Raw genomic sequence first — 19207 nt, 5'->3', positions numbered from 1 at the left:
AATAATTTATAAATCAACTGTAATGCGTCTGCTGCTCTAACCCTTGTGTTTGTGTTTGTGTTTGGACTCAGTGTGACCAAGTTATGGAGTTTTCCTGGAGTGCTCTCTGGAACATCACTGATGAGACGCCTGACAACTGTCAGATGTTCCTCAACTGTCGGGGCATGAGTCTCTTTCTGGAATGTCTACAGGTGAGTCCACAGTGCCATCCAGCATCTTGTCTGAACCCATTGGAATTCCCTTTATTGCCTCTAGGATTTGTTTTATGCGATGCTAAGTCCCAAAGCACATTTGGACATGGAATTCAGAGCTTTTCTAACTTTCTAAATGTCATCAAATTCAACACACAGTGGGTAGAAAATCAGATGATGGGTGTGTGTGTGTGTGTAAATTGTAAAGTGATTTGTCATCACATCAGTGCAGTGTTCCATTTTAGCATCTATTAGATCCTCATAAACACGTTTGAAAAGATGTTGTCGTGTGTACCAGATTGAATATTCTGCCATTGGACTGTTTTAGCCATGATGTCTTCATACTTTTGCTTTCATCAGATGATTAAGTTCTCTCTATTCTTACTCCAGGAATTTCCAGATAAGCAGGAGCTTCACCGCAACATGTTGGGTCTTTTGGGAAATGTAGCTGAGGTCAAAGCTTTGAGGCCTCAGCTGCTCACCCCACAGTTCATCACTGTCTTCAGGTAAGAGAACAGCGAGGACCAGAAGTGAACTCCACAAAGCAACTGTCATTAATGTGGGAAATAAGAGCCAACAGATTTTACATGGTTGCAAATTCAATTCAATTCAATTCAATTCATTTTTATTTATATAGCGCCAAATACAACAAATGTCATCTCAAGGCACTTAGATAGTAAGTCCAATTCAAGCCAATTGGAATTCAATTAATTAATAATAATCATAAATCACCCTGAAGTATGTATATACTGTATATTAATTATAGTGTGCCCTGCAAATGATACTTGCCATATCTATCAAATGAAAATGATGAGCCATATAAATGATAGACCCTTAGACTTAGTTTTTTTTACACTTTGAAACATCATCGGATTTCACACTAGTTCTAAAAGTAAATTAAAAGAATCATATTCAACAAATAAGTCAAAATAAAACAAGTATTAGACTGAAACAAGCATGTGAGTTTAATACATCTATTATTAGACCAACACGTCTTTGAGCAGCATAAAGATACGAACTTTGCTTTCACACAAGGGTGTAAAAGATTTTGGGGAGTTTTTCTTCTACATACTGAACAGCCTCAACTCTGGGATTAAGTAAGAAATCTTATCAGTTCCTTGATTTCTTTTTTTTCTCTACCGGTCTGATACAGTAACCTGCTGGACAGTAAGGCAGATGGAATTGAAGTGTCATATAACGCATGCGGCGTGCTTTCACACATCATGTTCGACGGGTCAGACGTTTGGTTAATGGAAGAGCCACGGAGAGATGCGGTGATGAACAGAATGTGGGTTGCCATTCAGAGCTGGGATGTGAGTTCACGCCGCAACATCAACTACAGGTATATTACAGCTTTTTTTTCATTATTGCCACAAAAGCATTTGAAATTATGTGTCATATTTTAAAGAATACAAAGGTATTGTGTTCACAGTTTCTGAGTGAATATTAATAGCTTATCAAATATCATGACTATGAATGGATTGAAAATCCAAAAAATTATACCAAAGGTATTGTTGGCTCATAGACATCATATCTTGTGCTCACAGTGATACATCAAATACCAACAATTAAGAAAAAGCCATAAGATTAAAAAAAATGAGTTTCAAGAACTTAAGCCTGATTTATGGTCGGAGACGCAACGCGAGACGCAACGCAAGCCCTTGCGCGGTTGCAAGCCCCCCCTTGCGTGCTTGCCTGTGTCGCAGCCGCGGCTATTCAGAGACAGCACGGGAAGCCGGACAGCCTCTCCCATTCTCTGGCGAAATTGCTACATCTTAAATGTTAAATTGACGATTAAACAGTTATTCACAAAACACAAGATATGCCCAATACTGCATTTACTTTCATACCTACAACATGTTGTCCTGTAGCTTAATGAAGTGATTTGTTCTGAAATCGCCGCCGTTCATTGAGGAAATCATGTTATGAAGCCGCCACTAACAGCCAGGCTTCCGAGCCGAGGGCTGCCCGGCTTCAGGAGGGGGTGGGAGAGTCAAGTTTTTTCTACAATTCTAGGTCCTCATTGGCTAAATCGACAAAAACTCATCACTTCCGAGGCTGCTCGGCGTCTCTGGGGGTAGATTAGACGTGGGCGTGTCAATATGAGGGGCTGTGTCGTGATGATTGGAGTTAGCGTTTGTCCATCAAGAGAGATGTTGTGGCAGCCGAATTTTTAAGCGGGGAGAAGCACGCTGGAACTTCAGTCCCAAAGCGGATACGAAAGAGACTGGTTGTCTGTGAAATTGCTGTGATACTTTTAGTTGTTTCTTTCCAGAATTCATGCTGCCCATTCACAAATGTTACTTTTTTAAGAATACTTACCACCACCATCAAACTCTAAGTATTCATTATGACAGGGAAAAATGCTCCACAGATTCTGATCCAGCCATTTACAGGCCTTAGATTCCATCATACTTGATTTTGGCCTTGCTGTGTGAATTTTCAAAGTCTATACCTTCTTTCTGTGTATTTGCTGGGCATACTTGTCATACCAGACACAGCTATGTTATAACTAATTCTTTTTAACTTTGCTATCTTCTGCTTTGGGATGGCACGAGCCACTACAACCCTGAACGCGTAATATGGGCTTCCCCTGTATTAAAAGTCAGCAGCCACCACTGGTGTGTCACCTCAATTTTCTAAACTTCACGCAAGACGCGAGCACAAGCCACTATCTACATCACATCCGGCGGCGTGTTCATCTTCCGGTTTCATCCCCAAATAAAAGGCCGCTGTTTTCAAACGCCAAGGTAGAAAGCGAAGAAGAAGAAGCATGAATCCACTCGAAGACAGACTTGCCGAAGAGGTCCTGGCGGTGAATTTCCTTTCATCGTAGTAGGCTTGTCATTGAAAAAACCCGCTGCTCCACCTACTGTCCTGGCGGTGAATCGCCACGCAGCACACGCAAACGCCGACAAAGCAAAATGAAGCATAAACGTCTCGAGCCATTAACGCAAGCGCAAGGGCAGTTAAAAGAAGTATAAATCAGCCTTTATTTAGAATAAGATCATGATTCGGGTTGCCTGTTATCGCCACAGCATAGAGGCCCAAGCAGAGAGAACTGTTTTCATTTTGCAAATGAGCTACACATCTCAAAGCTTTCCTTTTAAACAGTCAACTCTTCAAATACATTCTAAAAGTCACAGTTTGCCAGCGAAGGGCAGCTTAGGTGATCATAATTTACAAACCTTGTGGCTTCATTTTGTGTCATAAACGTCACATCTTCTTGATTTTTTTAATTTTTTTTTTACCTTGGAGGCAAATGAAAGTTACTTGGTATATTTTTTTCTAAAAAGAAAAACATGAATTAATTAGATACTTTGCTCTGAAACTATAACAGTGAAACATAAAAGGCTTTGTATTATGTTCTCCTGCTATTATTGCTTCATCGGCTGTTTCGTGTTAAAACATATTGTAACTTGCCATACTTAAGAAATAAAAGCACTGCCCAGTTTGAAAACTGTTGACCAATGAAGTTACAGAGAGTAAATGCGAAGATGTCGGTGTTATATGAAGATAGATGGACAGCTCCCCACAGACATGGTTTTCAGTTGTTGCGTAGCTGTACACCACAGTTGTTAGGTAGCATTTCCTGTTTTAAATCGAATTTAAAATAGAGTTTTGTCTCACAGGTCATTTGAGCCCATCCTGCGACTGCTGCCCCAGAGCATCGCCCCTGTCAGTCAGCACTGGGCCACATGGGCTCTTTTCAACTTGGTGTCAGTTTATCGTGAGTATCTACAGATTTTCCAGCCAGGCATCACACTTATCTTTAATTCCCTCCAAGACGTTATAAAGAGTCTGTACTATTTCTGTTACTTGTTGGTTAATTAGAGGTACCCTATTTCAAACATGTTCCAGCTAATAAAGCAGAATAATGTAATGGTGCATAGCCTTGAATGGAATAAATGATTTATTATCATTTTTCACGGAATTTTTTCTTTAATCTGCAGCAAGCAAGTATTGTCCATTGCTAATCAAGGAAGGTGGAATAAGTCTTTTGGAGAAGGTTCTGGAGCTGGAGAGTTCACATCCAGAGACAAAGGACATGGCAAGGTAAGACTGACAGCTGTGTGTAGAATCATTTTTTTCTTTTTTTCAGTGTTATGGAAAATGCACTGTATAATAACAAAGACAACAGGAATTATAATTGCAATATTGATTATAATTATTGTAAACTAAAAACAACATGGAAAATCTTTTTCATTAGAATTGATAGACAACAGCAGCTCTTGGCAGCTTGTAATCACACAGCATGACACTCGATGATGAGGCAGCTACAGAGTTTCACATTTTCCATTCCATTGCATCCTGTTTCTGGATGTCATGTATTTTGAATAATGATCATGTTGAAATGTTTCACACTTCCAGAGCGCATTTCTAACCCTGCCTAGGTCCTAAGCCCTAAATGGTCTACGTGGGGTTCCCATTCACCTATTCACGCACACTCATACAGCACTTCTTTTAAATTAGACTAATGACAAGGTTTGCTGTGCCCCTGCAAGATGTTAGAATCGAGACGCATGTTTTCAGGATTTCCAACACATATCAGCAAGTATTGTACATGGTAGTGCCAGCAATGTTTTTAGTAAGCACATTTACGTTACACTAGCATGGCACGAGAAAAAAACCCAACCTGCTTATTGTGTTTGCCCGACCAAAACTGGATTTTTAGAATTCATGTAAACATTTTAGTCTGACCAAAATTTAAGCTCTCAAAGCCAAACTAACACACTAATGCGGTTGGGGACTGAATCACTCCAGCATACACACACTCAACTGGGCTCAAATGAGCCAAGGCACTCTACACATGCTCCAAAGTTATGTCTGTATAAGCAGTAACCAGAAAAACTCATTTGTGTGCAGGTATTTTGGGATAAGGATGGTCCAGGTGAATAGCCAAGTCGAGCTGTAACCGTAGCTCGACTGCATATATTTGTACAGAGAAACAGAGAACTCGCCAAAATAGAGAGCTAGCAGGAGAAGGGTGGGTTTTCATTTAGTTTAGACATCATGTAGTTTTTACAACACTGCATTTTTCCAGACCCTATGACAAGCAGACTAAATTCATTAATCAATCAGTCACTCATTGATAGTATTTTTATAATTTATTCACTGAGTCTGGTCCATTTTTTCTTGAGCAAAAGTTTCTTGTTTTTACCTTGAATCCAAATCTAGCTAGTGACTGCTGTGAATAGGGCAGCTGACAACAAGGGAAAGACCATGTGACAGATTGGTAAGACAGCTGACAGGAGGCAAAGACCCCAAAGGTGCTGCCATGGGCTAGCAATCCATGGTGACAGTAGCGAGGCATAGCAGCGTTGTTACAACCAGCATAAGCTACCAGTAAATTAAGGAGAATACCCCTATAGGGTCAGCGAAAGCAGGGGCGGAAGATGACTCACTGGCAGACTACATAGCAACTGACACTGGAACGAACATGACTATGAGGTGGAGATGTAACTCAGTGAAGGATAGGGGCATGGACCTGTTCTCTAGGGCTAGAACTGGGCAGAATAGTTCTCAGAGCAAAGTGAGCGTAGCTGGAGAAAATAAAAGTGGTAGGCTAGAGGGAAACAAGCTCCAGGTTTATCCTTGAGGCTGGCAGAAAGTAACGTCAGAGAGAGGCCTTAAAATGCATCAGGGAAGAAAGATGTGTGGTAAAGGAAGGGCAGTGTGGCCGTATCGATTAGTACTTTTTAAGAAGTCAATCAAGTAAGTCGGATGAAGTCCAGCGGCAGGTAGAAAACCACAGTCCGAAGGATATCAATAACACAGCTACGGAGGGGGAGGAGGAGGTTCTAAGAAGGGATGCAGCTGATACTGAGGTGAATAGGTCAGTTAGAGAGAGAAATATGGAGCAGAAAGCTAGAGTTAATTGGCCTAGGGCAAATAGTAACAAAGAATGGGAGGCAGTCAATAAAGATTTGTCGATAATATTAGGTAGGTCAGGAGGAAATGCAAGCGATAGGCTCGAGAAGATGGGAGATATAATTTACTCCTATGGTGTAGAAAGATTTGGGGTGCAAGATAGAAAGAGAGTTGAAAGAGTACATTTAGTTAAGTCTAGACGGCAAAGAGAGATGGAGAAATTAGTTAAGGAAAGAAGAAATTTAAGAAAGCAGTGGAAAAGAGTTACAGAAGAAGAGAGGGAGGGAATTGATGTTTTGCAGGAAGAATTGAGAAGCAGGCTAGCAATACTCAGAAGGGTTGAATATCTTAGGAAAGATAGAAAGAAGAAAGAATATGTAAGGACTGCGTTTTACAGGGACCCGTTCAAGTTTGTTAAAGGATTGTTTAACCAGGAAAAGGGAGGGCAGCTTAAGGCAACAAAGTCAGAGGTGGAAGAGTATCTAAGAAATACATATTCAGATCTTGAGCAGCGTAGAGTAGTAGGCCTTCCACCTGACATGCCACCATTAGGAGAGATAGCTCATAAGATGGATGTTAGACCACCTAGGTGGAAAGAGGTTGAGGAGGTAGTCAGGCATGCAAAGGCTTCGTTAGCCCCAGGGCCAAATGGAGTGCCCTACCGGGTTTATAAAAGTGAACCTGATATCCTAAAGTTTTTGTGGATGCAATTAAGAATAGTTTGGGAGAAACAGGTTATTCCTAGAGCATGGCGTAGGGCAGGAGGCGTTCTTATTCCAAAGGAGAAAGAGTCCTCGGACCTGAGTCAGTTCCGGATGATTTCTCTCCTAAATGTAGAGGGGAAGATTTTCTTTAGTTTAGTTGCACAGAGATTCAATTCAATTCAATTCAATTCATTTTTATTTATATAGCGCCAAATACAACAAATGTCACCTCAAGGCACTTAGATAGTAAGTCCAATTCAAGCCAATTGGAATTCAATTAATTAATAATAATCATAATTCATAAAATAATCCAATTCGTTCATATAGAGCCAATTCAAAAACAATTTCCTAGCTAAGAAAACCAACAGATTGCACTGAAAACTTTTTGTTTTTCGGTCCAATCTCCCGGCCTGAGCGTGCCTGAGGCGACTGTGGAGAGAAACGACTCCCTTTTAACAGGAAGAAACCTCTGGCAGAACCAGGCTCAGGAAGGGTGGCCATCCGCCTCCACCAGCTGGGGTTTGAGAAGACAGAAAGGGGGGGAGGGGGGAGGGCGGCGGCGGCACTGTAACACCATTCAAAGGATATCTGTTGGAACAGGGAAACACGAGTTAATGACCACAATAATATCACATATACATAAAGAGAGTAAAGTGAGGAAAGGTGTGACAGATGAGGCCCCCCAGCAGTCTAGGCCTATAGCAGCTTAACTATGGGATGTTTCAGGATCACCTGAGCCATCCCTATTCAAGGTAAACACAAGAAACTTGTGCTAATGAAAAAATAAATAATAAAATAAAGGACCAGACTCAGTGAGTAATTCCCTATACTCCCTATATAGATCTGCTCCTCACACCACAACAACCATCTTTTTACAGCCACAAGCTACCTCAGCCTCTCACCAACTGCACACCAGTCACAGCGGGGTGGGGATGCAAACCCTGGTTCGGGTAGGGGGTAATGAAAGTATAGAGGGTGCCAGAGGTGGAGGCAGGACAAGACACACTAGCAGACACACTATCAGATTCAACAGACCTAACTATAAGCTTTATAAAAAAGGAAAGTTTTAAGCCTGGTCTTAAAAGTGGAAAGGGTGTCTGCTTCCCGGACATTTACTGGCAGCTTATTCCACAATAGAGGGGCCTGATAACTGAAGGCTCTGCCTCCCATTCTACTTTTAGAAACTCTGGGAACCTCAAGTAAACCTGCAGTTTGGGAACGAAGTGCTCTGTTAGGAAAATATCTTACAATGAGATCTTTAAGATATGATGGAGCTCGGTCATTAAGAGCTTTATATGTGAGGAGAAGAATCTTAAATTCTATTCTGAATTTAACAGGGAGCCAATGAAGAGAAGCTAAAACTGGAGAAATATGATCTCTGCTGTTAGTTCTCATCAGAACTCTGGCTGCAGCATTTTGGATCAACTGAAGGCTTTTCAGAGAATATGTGGGACAGCCCAATAATAAAGAATTACAGTAGTCCAATCTTGAAGTAACAAATGCATGAATTAGTTTTTCTGCATCACTCTGAGACAAGATGTTCCTGATTTTAACAATATTACGAAGATGAAAGAAGGCAGTCCTAGAAACCTGTTTTATATGCGAGTCAAATGATAAGTTCTGGTCAAAAATAACTCCAAGGTTCCTCACTGTAGAACTAGAAGCCAAGGAAATACCATCTAGAAATTCTTGGACCAAATTCTTGGACCTCTTCTGTTTAACTTGTATATGCTCCCTTTGGGTCAGATATTGCAGAACTTTAACATCAATTATCACAGTTATGCAGACGATACACAACTTTATGTGTCTCTGTCACCGGACGACTGCAGCCCAGCAGACGTACTGTGTCAGTGTCTGGAGGAAGTAAACACCTGGATGAGAGAGAATTTTCTACAATTAAATGAAGACAAAACTGAGATCATTCTGTTTGGTAGCAAAGAGAAGAGGGTCAGCGTTGGTAAATATCTTGAGACTCGGAACCTTACAATCACTGACCAGGTTCGTAACCTCGGAGTGTTGATAGACTCAGATCTGACTTTCAGCAGCCACATCAAAGCTGTCACCAAGGCAGCTTTTTACCACCTCAGAAACATCAACAGAATTAAAGGTTTCCTCTCCCAAACAGACCAGGAGAAACTCATCCATGCATTAATCTCCAGTAGACTCCATCACTGTAACACTCTTTTAACTGGACTTCCCAAAAAGAGCATTAAACATCTGCAGCTCATCCAGAACGCTGCTGCTAGAGTTTTAACCCGGACTAAGAGATCTGAACACATCACACCAGTTTTAATATCTTTACACTGGCTTCCAGTCAGTCACAGAATAGATTTTAAAAGCCTGCTGATGGTTTACAAATCCCAGAACGGTTTAGGCCCAAAATACATCTGTGATATGTTCAGAGAATATAAACCCAGCAGAGCTCTTAGATCCAAGGACTCAGGTCAGCTGGTTCAGTCCAGAGTCCAGACTAAACATGGAGAAGCAGCATTTAGCTGTTATGCTGCTAACAAGTTGAACAAACTGCCAGTGGAGATTAAACTTTCAGCAAATGTAGACATTTTTAAATCCAGGTTAAAGACATTTCTGTTCTCATGTGTCTATGCATGAAATATCTTTTAACTTATCTAGACTGTTGCCTGTTTTTAAATTCATTTAAATGATTTTATTTGTTTCTTTTTATATTCTTTTATGTATTTTTAATGCTTCTTCCACTCCCTGCTGCAATGCTTTTATTTTATGTAAAGCACTTTGAACTGTTTGTACATGAAATGTGCTATATAAATAAATTTGATTTGATTTGATTTAGAGTAACTATATAGCTAGACAATTTCTCCCTGAAACGCTCAGGTCCAAAGATAACGACTTCAGTTTTGTCTGAATTTAGAAGCAGACAGTTCTGAGTCATCCAGGTCTTTATGTCTTTAAGACATGCTTGTAGTGGGACCAACCTATTGGGTTCATCTGGTTTTATAGATAAGTACAGCTGAGTATCATCAGCATAGCAATGGAAATTTATGCCATGCTGTCTAATAATGTTACCTAATGGAAGCATGTATAAAGTGAAAAGAATCGGTCCAAGCACAGAACCCTGGGGAACTCCATGACTTACTCTGGTGTGTGAGGAAGATTCTTCATTTATAAGAACAAACTGAAATCTATCAGATAAATATGACTTAAACCAGCCTAATGCAGTTCCTTTAATCCCAATAACATGTTCAAGTCTGTGTAATAAGATACTGTGATCGACCGTATCAAATGCAGCACTGAGATCCAACAGGACAAGCACAGACACAAGTCCGCTATCAGAGGCTAAGAGGAGATCATTGGGAACTTTCAGCAGTGCAGTTTCTGTGCTATGATGCACTCTGAATCCTGACTGAAACTCTTCAAACAGATTATTTCTGTGGAAATGATCACAAAGCTGAGCTGCAACTATTTTTTCAAGAACTTTAGACATAAAAGGGAGATTGGATATAGGTCTATAATGAGCCAACACTTCTGAATCAAGAGTAGGTTTTTTAAGTAAAGGTTTAATTACAGCAACCTTAAAAGTCTGAGGTACATATCCTGTCAACAAAGACAGATTGATCAAATCCAATATGGAAGTGTCAATTAAGGGAAAACCTCCTTGAACAGTCTGGTTGGGATTGGGTCTAAAACACAAGTTGATGGTTTAGAAGAGACTATTGCTGTTGTTAGCTCAGAGAGATCAACTGGGCAGAAGCTGTCTAAATACAAATCAGGTTCTAAAGATACTTCTAAAGCTGCTGTACTTGATGATACATCACTGATAATAGTGGGAAGGACTCCATCAATCTTCTCTCTGATAGAAACAATTTTATTAATAAAGAAGCTCATGAAATCATCACTGCTGAGAGTTAAAGGAATAACTGGCTCAGCAGAGCTCGGACTCTTAGTCAGACTGGCTACAGTGCTGAAAAGAAACCTGGGATTATTCTTATTCTCTTCTATCAATGATGAATAATAAGCAGTTCTAGCTTTACGAAGGGCTTTCTTATACATTGTTAAACTATCTTTCCAGACTAACTGAGACTCTTCTAAATTAGAGGAACGCCACTGTCTCTCCACCTTTCTTGCAGTCTGCTTTAAAGCACGCAGCTGTGAATTATACCAAGGAGCCAGCCTCTTCTGACTGATTACCTTCCTTTTCAGAGGGGCAACATTGTCCAGTGCTGTACGCATTGAAACTATAGTGCTGTCAACAAGAGAGTCAAGTGCTGCTGGAGTAAAGTTTAGGTAGTCGTCCTCTGTCATATCTGCACATGGCAGTGAAGAAAAGGATGATGGAATTAATTCTTTAAATCTGGTTACAGCATCCTCTGATAGACACCTTCTATACGTAAATTTCTTCTCAGAAACTGTATAGTCAAGTAATGTAAACTCAAAGGTTATCAGAAAATGGTCAGATAAGACAGAGTTATGAGGGAACACTGTTAACTGTTCACTCTCAATGCCACAAGTCAGCACAAGATCAAGGGTGTGATTAAGGCAGTGAGTCGGTCTGTGAACACTCTGAGAAAATCCAATAGAGTCCAATATAGAATTAAAGTTCATATTCAGGCTGTCATTTTCAACATCTACATGAATATTAAAGTCACCCACTACAATGACTTTATCTGTACTCAGCACTAACTGGGATAAAAACTCTGAGAATTCAGACAGAAACTCAGAATAAGGGCCAGGTGGACGATACACAACAACAAACACAAGAGGTAGATTAGCTAGATATTTAGAAAAGAATAGCTTAATAGATACTACTGTGCAGAAGGCAGGAATACCAGGTTTCGCAGGGTGTTTAGAGCACACTAGCATGATTTGGCATCAGATTCAGACAGCCAAGAGTGAGGAAAAAGATTTGCATGTTTCTTGATGTAGCAAATGTATTTGGTACAGTGCCACATAGCCTTATTTGGAAAGCATTTGATTATTTTAGAGTGCCTGTAGTAGTTGTTAACTTAGTAAGAGCATATTTTCAGGATATTAGACTGTGCCTAAGTACAGCAGGTTTCACAACAGGCTGGCAGATGCTAGAAATAGGCATTATGGCAGGGTGTACGGTCTCTCCATTAGCACTTACTATGGCGATGGAGGTAATTATTAGAGCTTCCAAGTGGGTTGTAGGTGGTGAGAGATGTCGGGATGGCATGCGCCTTACACCAATTAGGGCCTACATGGATGATATGACGTTGGTGACTACAACAGTACCATGTATGAAGAGAATACTTGAGAGACTTAATAAAAATATAAAGTGTGCTGGTATGAAAATCAAACCTATTTAGTCTAGAAGTATCTCAATAAGTAGAGGGAAATTAAGTGATAGAAAGTTTGTAATAGATGAAGAAAACATTCCAATAATTAGGGAAAAGGCAGTAAAGAGTTTAGGCAGGTGGTACCAGGCAGACATGAATGATGGAGAGCAGGCAGTGCAGTTTGGGAAAGATGTTGCTGAGGGACTGGATAGAATGGATAAATCAGAGCTTCCAGGAAAGTTGAAGCTGTGGTGTCTGCAGTTTGGATTGTTTCCTAGGTTGATGTGGCCACTGTCTGTGTATGAGATTCCATTATCTGTTGCAGAAAAAATGGAAAGATTAGTTAGTTTTTATATTAGGAAGTGGCTAGGTGTTCTTAGATGCTTAAGTACTGTGGCACTGTATGGGAAAGGCATACTCCAGCTCCCAGTATCTAGTCTCGTAGAGGTTCTCGGAGAGTTTAAATGTACTAAAGTTAGGACAGAGCTCCTGTTAGCTGGGAGTAAAGATGTGGTAGTTAGTAAGGTGGTTCCAAACCCAACCAAGGGGAGGAAATGGAATCCAAGAATGGCAGCTCAGGAGGCAGAAGCAACTCATGTTCAAATAGGCCGGGGAGGCTTGGGGCTTGGCCCAGGCAAACCGGTGTGGAGTAGAGCAGGTCCCAAGGAGAAGAGAAAGCTAGTTGTTGAGCAGGTTCGTAGACAGAAGGAAATGTTAAGGGGTACAAAGACAGTGGCTCAGGCCAAGCAGGGACAGTGTTTGAATTGGGCAGGTGTAGAGAAGAAAAGGAGTATTAGATTTTTGATAGGGGTAACGTATGATGTATTGTCAACACCCAGAACCTAAAACTCTGAGTAAATGGAGACCCGTTATGTTCGTTAAGTTCAGGTACTGCAACTCTAAGGCATATTTTGTCAGGTTGTAAGGTTAGTCTGTCACAAGGCCGGTATACATGGCAATATAACGAAGTTTTAAGAAGCTTAACTGCAGGTATAGAAGATAAACGAAGGCAGGTACATTTAGGAGGGTCTAAGGCAGGGGTGGGCAATTAATTTCTTCAGGGGGCCGCATGAAAAATCTGAAATGTGTTGGAGGGCCGAACCAGCAATGACTCAAATTTAATATTGACTTATGTTTTCTCATTATATTTCTTTTTATAATAAAGTATTTAAATCAGATTATTTTGGTAATAAATAAGAATATTTAAATATTTATAAACATGAACAAATTGTGGTTTAGGTTGAAGTGAGAATTAATACTAATTCTATCAAATTAATAGTTAATAATAAACAAAGAAAGTTTTTTTTAGCACTTTTCCCAGACTCAGCCACCTGACGGCTGTGTGGTAGCTTAGGTCACGGTGGTCAGCCTCAGATTCTTCTAAAAGTGAAACAAACTGTCTATGATTCAGTGCCCTTGATCTGATAAAGTTAACAGTTTTAGTTACAACATCAAGAACGTGATTCACTTGTAACACTGACTTGCATAACACTTCCTGATGTATAATACAATGAAAAAAAGTTCATTTCTGCTCAGAGTTCCACTTTGTCCTGGATTCGCTTTAACAGACCAACTTTTTTTCCTGTGAGATTTGGACCCCCATCTGTTGTCACGCCCACCAGTTTGTCCCATTTCAGCCCCACACTTTCGAGACGTGCATTTACCTCAGCTAAGAGATCACTCCCCGTTGTTGTCCCTTTCATTGACCGCATGTCTGCCAGCTCCTCCGTGATTCTGAAGTCTGCATTGATCCCGCGCATGAAGATGAGCAGCTGGGCAGTGCCCCGTATATCACAGCTCTCATCCAAAGCCAGGGAAAAGTACTCAAAGTCATTCACGCTGTCTTTCAGTTGTAGCAGCAGGTTTTTCGCGATGTCCTCAATCCTCCTCGTTACGGTGCGGCGGGAGAGGGAGACGTTCTCAAAAGCGTCTTTTTTCTCGGGACATATTAGCGCAGACGAGTCCACCAAACACTCCTTAATAAACTCTCCATCAGAGAAGGGTTTGCTCTTTCTAGCAATCTTGTGCGAAATAACAAAACTTGTCTTGACTGCAGCACCTCTGGATCGCAAACGTTTTGTAAAAAGTGTTTGTTGAGATTGCAGCTTGGCGAGCAACACAGACGCCTCAGCTGCGCGCTCTTTCTCTGAAAAGTTATTGTATTTCTCCCCGTGTTTAGTCACGTAGTGACGGTGGATATTATACTCCTTTAACACAGCCACTGACACACCACAAACTAAACACACAGCTTTACCTTTTACCTCTGTAAACAAATATTTCGCTGTCCATGCCTTGTTGAAAACGCAGCATTCTGAATCAACTTTTCTTTTTTTACCGTGAGACGACATTTTGTGTGGATCAGGGATTCGGATGCTAGCATCACCTGTCACTGTGCGTGCATTCATAAACAATGCGTCAGGCCCTTTCAAAATAAAAGACAGCTGCATCGCATGCACACCATGCGATGCAGCTGTCTTTTTTGTTTTTATTTTTGACTGGAGGGGGCAGGGGGGCGCGGGCCGGACAGGGACGGCAAAGGACCGTATCTGGCCCGCGGGCCGTAAAATGCCCAGGTCTGGTCTAAGGTGAAGAGAGGGGCAATTCAGTTTGTTCAAGAGGGGGAGAAAGTTAATAAGACGATACAGAGGCACGGCAGCTTGGAGGATGCTTGTGATTGGGAGATGCAGGTAGATTTAGAAGATAAGCGTGTTGTTCCCCCAGGAAATAGCCTCTACAAATCTAAGGCCTGATATAGTCTTGTGGTCTAGGAGTAGAATGAGAGTCTATTTCATAGAGCTGACTGTTCCTTTGAAGGAATTAGTAGCAGAAGCATATGAAAGGAAAAAGCTTAGATATGTAGAGTTAAGGGCAGAAGCAGAGCAGCGAGGATGGAAAGTTAGGATTTGTCCAGTGGAAGTAGGATGTAAGGATTTGTTGCAAAGTCTGTTGTTTCATTGTTGAGGGAGCTGGGTGTAAGTGGACAGAGTGTGAGGAAAATAGTGAAGGAAGTGTCAGACGAGGCAGTAAGATCCAGTCAGTGGATTTGGATTAGAAGAAGCAATAGTAGCTGGTGGCCCAGCAGGGGGAGCACTTAGGGTAAACAGACTTTTGGGAGAAGCAAGGAAGAAATCCAGGATATATTTAAGTGTAGGGTGTGGGCCTTGTGAGCCTTTTGAAACCAGGCGACCATTTCAGGTGAGTTGGCCTGTTTGGCTTTGTTTTTGCTGGCATTTTTAGTGATTATAGGACTGTTTAGGTGAGTTTGTCTGCTTAATCTGCTTGTGTGTCTTGTCCTTTCTCAACCTCTGGCACCCTCTATACTTTCATTACCCCTACCCGAACCAGGGGTTTGAATCCCATTCCTACTTATCTTTACCTCTTCTATTTCTACCCCCTACCTGAACCAGGGTTTGTCCCCCCACCCCGCTGTGACTGGTGTGCAGTTGGTGAGAGGCTGAGGTAGCTTGTGGCTGTGGGAAAACAAAAAAGATGGTTGTAGTGTGAGGAGCAGTGATGGCTGGTATTAGGGGTGATCACTGTCTAGCCTCCTGGAGGTGTCGTGGGCCCAACTAGACTTAAAACTGATGAAAGGAGGTTCCCACCTGATGACCCCAATGACATGTTGGTCAGCACTGCTCACTGGGATTATAGGGAATTATTCACTGAGTCCGGTCCATTTTTTCTTTATCACAAGTTTCTTGTATTTACCTTGAATAATTATATTTTATAAACTCAAGTTTTATGTACGTTACCTTGCTTGTGCTGTGTTGTGCAGCAGTGCTTGTTTGCTATATATACACTGCTCAAAAAAATAAAGGGAACACCTAAACAACACAATGGAACTCACGTCTGTGAAACCAACCTGTCCAGTTAGGCAGCAACACTGACTGTGGATCAGTTCCACCTGCTGTTGTGCAAATGAAATTACAAGACAACCCCTATAAAGGAGTGGATCTGCAGGTGGTGACCACAGAGCATTTCTCTGTTCTCATCCTTTCTGGCTGATGTTTTGGCATTTTGTCAGTGCTCTCACCCCCAGAGGTAGCATGAGGTGGTGTCTACAACGCACAGAAGCTGCTCAAGTTTCTACTTTTGAGCCCCTGAAATGAAGGGATTGTTAAACAAACTGCTTTAGTTCCTCACATTTTATGCTATCTTTTTGTTCAACCCACTGACTTAAAGCTGGTAGTCTGCACTTCCACTGCATCTGAGTTGTTTCATTTAAAATTCACTGGTAATGTACAGAACCAAAATTAGCAAAAAGTTTTCTCTGTCCAAATTTTATGGACCTAACTGTATATGCATACATACACACATATATACGTACACAGACTATGTACTGAGTTCAGGTGGAGACGGGGAGCCGGTGTATTGAGTGGAGAATCTTTCTTCCATTAAGATCCTCGCTGTGTAGCACCGTTTTAAATGTGCTGCAGCTTTTGGATGCTTTTGCCGGGTTCCCGGTGAGAAGTGTGTCGCAGTGGTTCAGTCTGGAAGAGACACAGGCACGGATGAGCCTCATTGATTCTGTTTCTCATCCGTCATCCTTCTTGCTGCTATTGCGATGAGAAGTTTGAGCTCGTCTCAGGCCCAATTCGGGACGGAGAAGAGGGCATGTTTATTGTTGCTGCAACTTAACAAAAAAATAAAAAAATCTTTGAATTGATACATTATTAAATTCAGACTGAGCTCTGATTCAATCCATCTGTGTATGAGCTCTTAATCTCCCAGCATACATTACAAACTGGATCAATGGGTATAAACTTTGAGTTAGACATTTGAAAATGAAGCTGCTTATATGTGATTCACGTTCAGCAGCGTGGGAGAGAGGGCCTTCACACACAATGCTCGTCATTATTCTAGTGTCCATCCTCATTCTTCTTCATTCTTCGCATTTGAGCTGCTCCCAGAGAGGATGTGAGAAAGAGATTTGAATGTAGATCTGTGTTGGGATGTTGTTGACTCCTCCAGAAAGCCCCTCTCCACTTGCTCAGTTGTTCTCTCCATTTACTTTTAAGAGTTATGCAAAAAAAAAAAAAGGCAAGTTAGCATTATGGAAAGCACCCACTGGCTCTTATCCGAGTGTGTGATCATTCTTCCATGTCTTCCACTGGGTTTTGGTACCATCCTCAGTCAATGTGGTTATGACATTTGTGCCTCAACATTCTTATGTGAACTGGAACCTTTTTGCAAGTCCTGTCATATCTGCATAGAAAATGGAATTTTCTGTGTCAAAAGTTTTAGGACAAATGCCAAACTGTAAATGTTGTCATTTTTCAGGAAAGTAATGGAGCAGTGTGAAAACTTCAAAGAGGACCCCATGGAAACGAATAATGGGCAAGAGGTAAACTATGGACAAAGAGGTTGACATCACTGGAGCCAGTGAACATCAAGCAAAGCAACTTGAGGCCCCATTCTACTGTCATCATCACAAGGGTCAACTGTGTGCATTATTCTCACTCTTCTCCTTATTTTGTAGAGCAGCAAAGTGTCTCTGACCCTCTTCACAGCAGTTTGGACTAAACCTTCATATGTGACACATAGGAGTGTAATGAGGTGCATGGGCTTGGGTGGACTGTTATTTCTCATTGTGTGTGTTCTTGTGTGTGTGTGTGTGTGTGTGTGTGTGTGGGTGGGGGTGTCAAAGATTTAACAACAGAGCAAAAGAGTTGGAGTGCTCATAGATGGGCCCAGAAGCCCCTCCCAGCTCTCTACCGTTAGCTGTGTTCTAAGCTCCTCACATAGTGTTCTGGAGCCAAAGCTCTCAGCTGACTCTGCATGCTCACACTCACTGATGCTTGTGGAGCCTGAGATTTGAACATGTGTACAGTGAACATTAGTCCTGATGTGTGTAGGCTGCGGGGAAGCATGGCACAGATTCTGACTGGTGGGATGTCCTTTCAGCTCCTGTGGGACAATGATGGAGCTGTTTGTTATATATGTAAATACTCTGTCCATGTCTCATAATTTTACTGTGTGAATGTTTTACATAATAACTGTAAACACTCATGACTTTACGTTGTATTTAAATTTGTTTGATTGATGTACTGTCAGTGCTAGAAAACTATACACACAATACCCAATCATTAGGATGTAGTCTAGCAGTTCTGGACACTGTTCTTTAAGAGTTTATTTCGATGTTCAACCTTGCCTCTGCTTTTAATGATCGAGCACCAGCTAATTCTACCCGTGGTGGTGAACTTGAACTTTGAGAGCGATCTAGCCCCCCCCCCCCCCAAAAAAAGGACATTAATAGAAAATAGAAAAAAAGATTTGTCGACATTACAAGTTTGTCAATAAAGTGAGGTCCATAAAGACCAGGGGCCAGATGCACACACACAGACTGGTGTTTTAAAAGAAAGAATGTGTGGTGAAAATGTACGCATCTTACGCATTCTCCTCCATGTATATGTATGTTTTTGGAGCAATTAAAGCCTCATTTGATGTGGAAAAGGAGAGAAAGAAAAAACCCAGTTTGTTCAGTATGACAGTGATATTTTTGGTCTGAGCTCTTGTTCTTACTGTTGGTTTTTCTAAAATACTTGTTTAATTATGGGTGCTATACATATCTGCAGCCACTTGTCATGGTTGTGTTTAATGGATGTGGAAGACCTTGTTAATAAGGCTTTAAAAAGAGAATAAATATTTCTAGGTATTTCAGATCTTTTGACAGAATATTGTCTCATACCCTGCTTTGGGCTTCCAGGAGCTGTTTAAGAACACATTCAACACGTGCCCGTGTACATGTGTGTCTCCCTGCTGCTCATCTTACAGTTGGGCTGTACATTGTACGGGCCATAAGTTCTTCTGTTGCCCATAAAATGGGGGATGCCGTTCTTTTTTTCTTTTTTAGCACCACAGGCTTCTTTGCTCTGAACCTACATAGATGGTTGCTTCTGTTCCTTTCTTAATGGAGCAGTTTTTGTTCTGTTTATGATTCCTGAGCTTAGACAACCAAATAAAACAGAAATCATTTTCTCTATTACCACGAATGAGTGTTAGATCTACATTTAGTAAACCTGCCTTCTTCCCCGCTGCTGCTTTCAGTGTCATTTCTATTTAGTTGTGATACAAACTATGCAAAGTGTCCCCATCTATTCATGGCAAAAAATGGAAGTGGGTCCATGCATGTAGGTTTCACAATTACTGAGATTTGTGTCGGTGAATG

At 41.2% G+C, this 19207-nt stretch overlaps 1 protein-coding gene across 1 annotated transcript in view; it reads left to right on the top strand.

Moving 5' to 3' along the window:
* Positions 1 to 18272, top strand: part of zer1 (zyg-11 related, cell cycle regulator) — a 35139-nt gene extending 16867 nt beyond the window's left edge. Inside the window, exons 11-16 of the mRNA XM_075455582.1 lie at positions 72 to 191; positions 582 to 697; positions 1345 to 1533; positions 3824 to 3921; positions 4145 to 4247; positions 17320 to 18272. Coding sequence (XP_075311697.1) covers positions 72 to 191; positions 582 to 697; positions 1345 to 1533; positions 3824 to 3921; positions 4145 to 4247; positions 17320 to 17407 — 714 coding nt within the window. The 3' untranslated portion in view covers positions 17408 to 18272. The remainder of the gene's footprint in view (positions 1 to 71; positions 192 to 581; positions 698 to 1344; positions 1534 to 3823; positions 3922 to 4144; positions 4248 to 17319) is intronic.
* Positions 18273 to 19207: the final 935 nt, after the last annotated feature.

Source organism: Odontesthes bonariensis, chromosome 22, assembly GCF_027942865.1.
Source record: "Odontesthes bonariensis isolate fOdoBon6 chromosome 22, fOdoBon6.hap1, whole genome shotgun sequence".
NCBI classification, from domain to species: domain Eukaryota; kingdom Metazoa; phylum Chordata; class Actinopteri; order Atheriniformes; family Atherinopsidae; genus Odontesthes; species Odontesthes bonariensis.
This window is presented reverse-complemented; position numbering and strand designations above follow the sequence as displayed.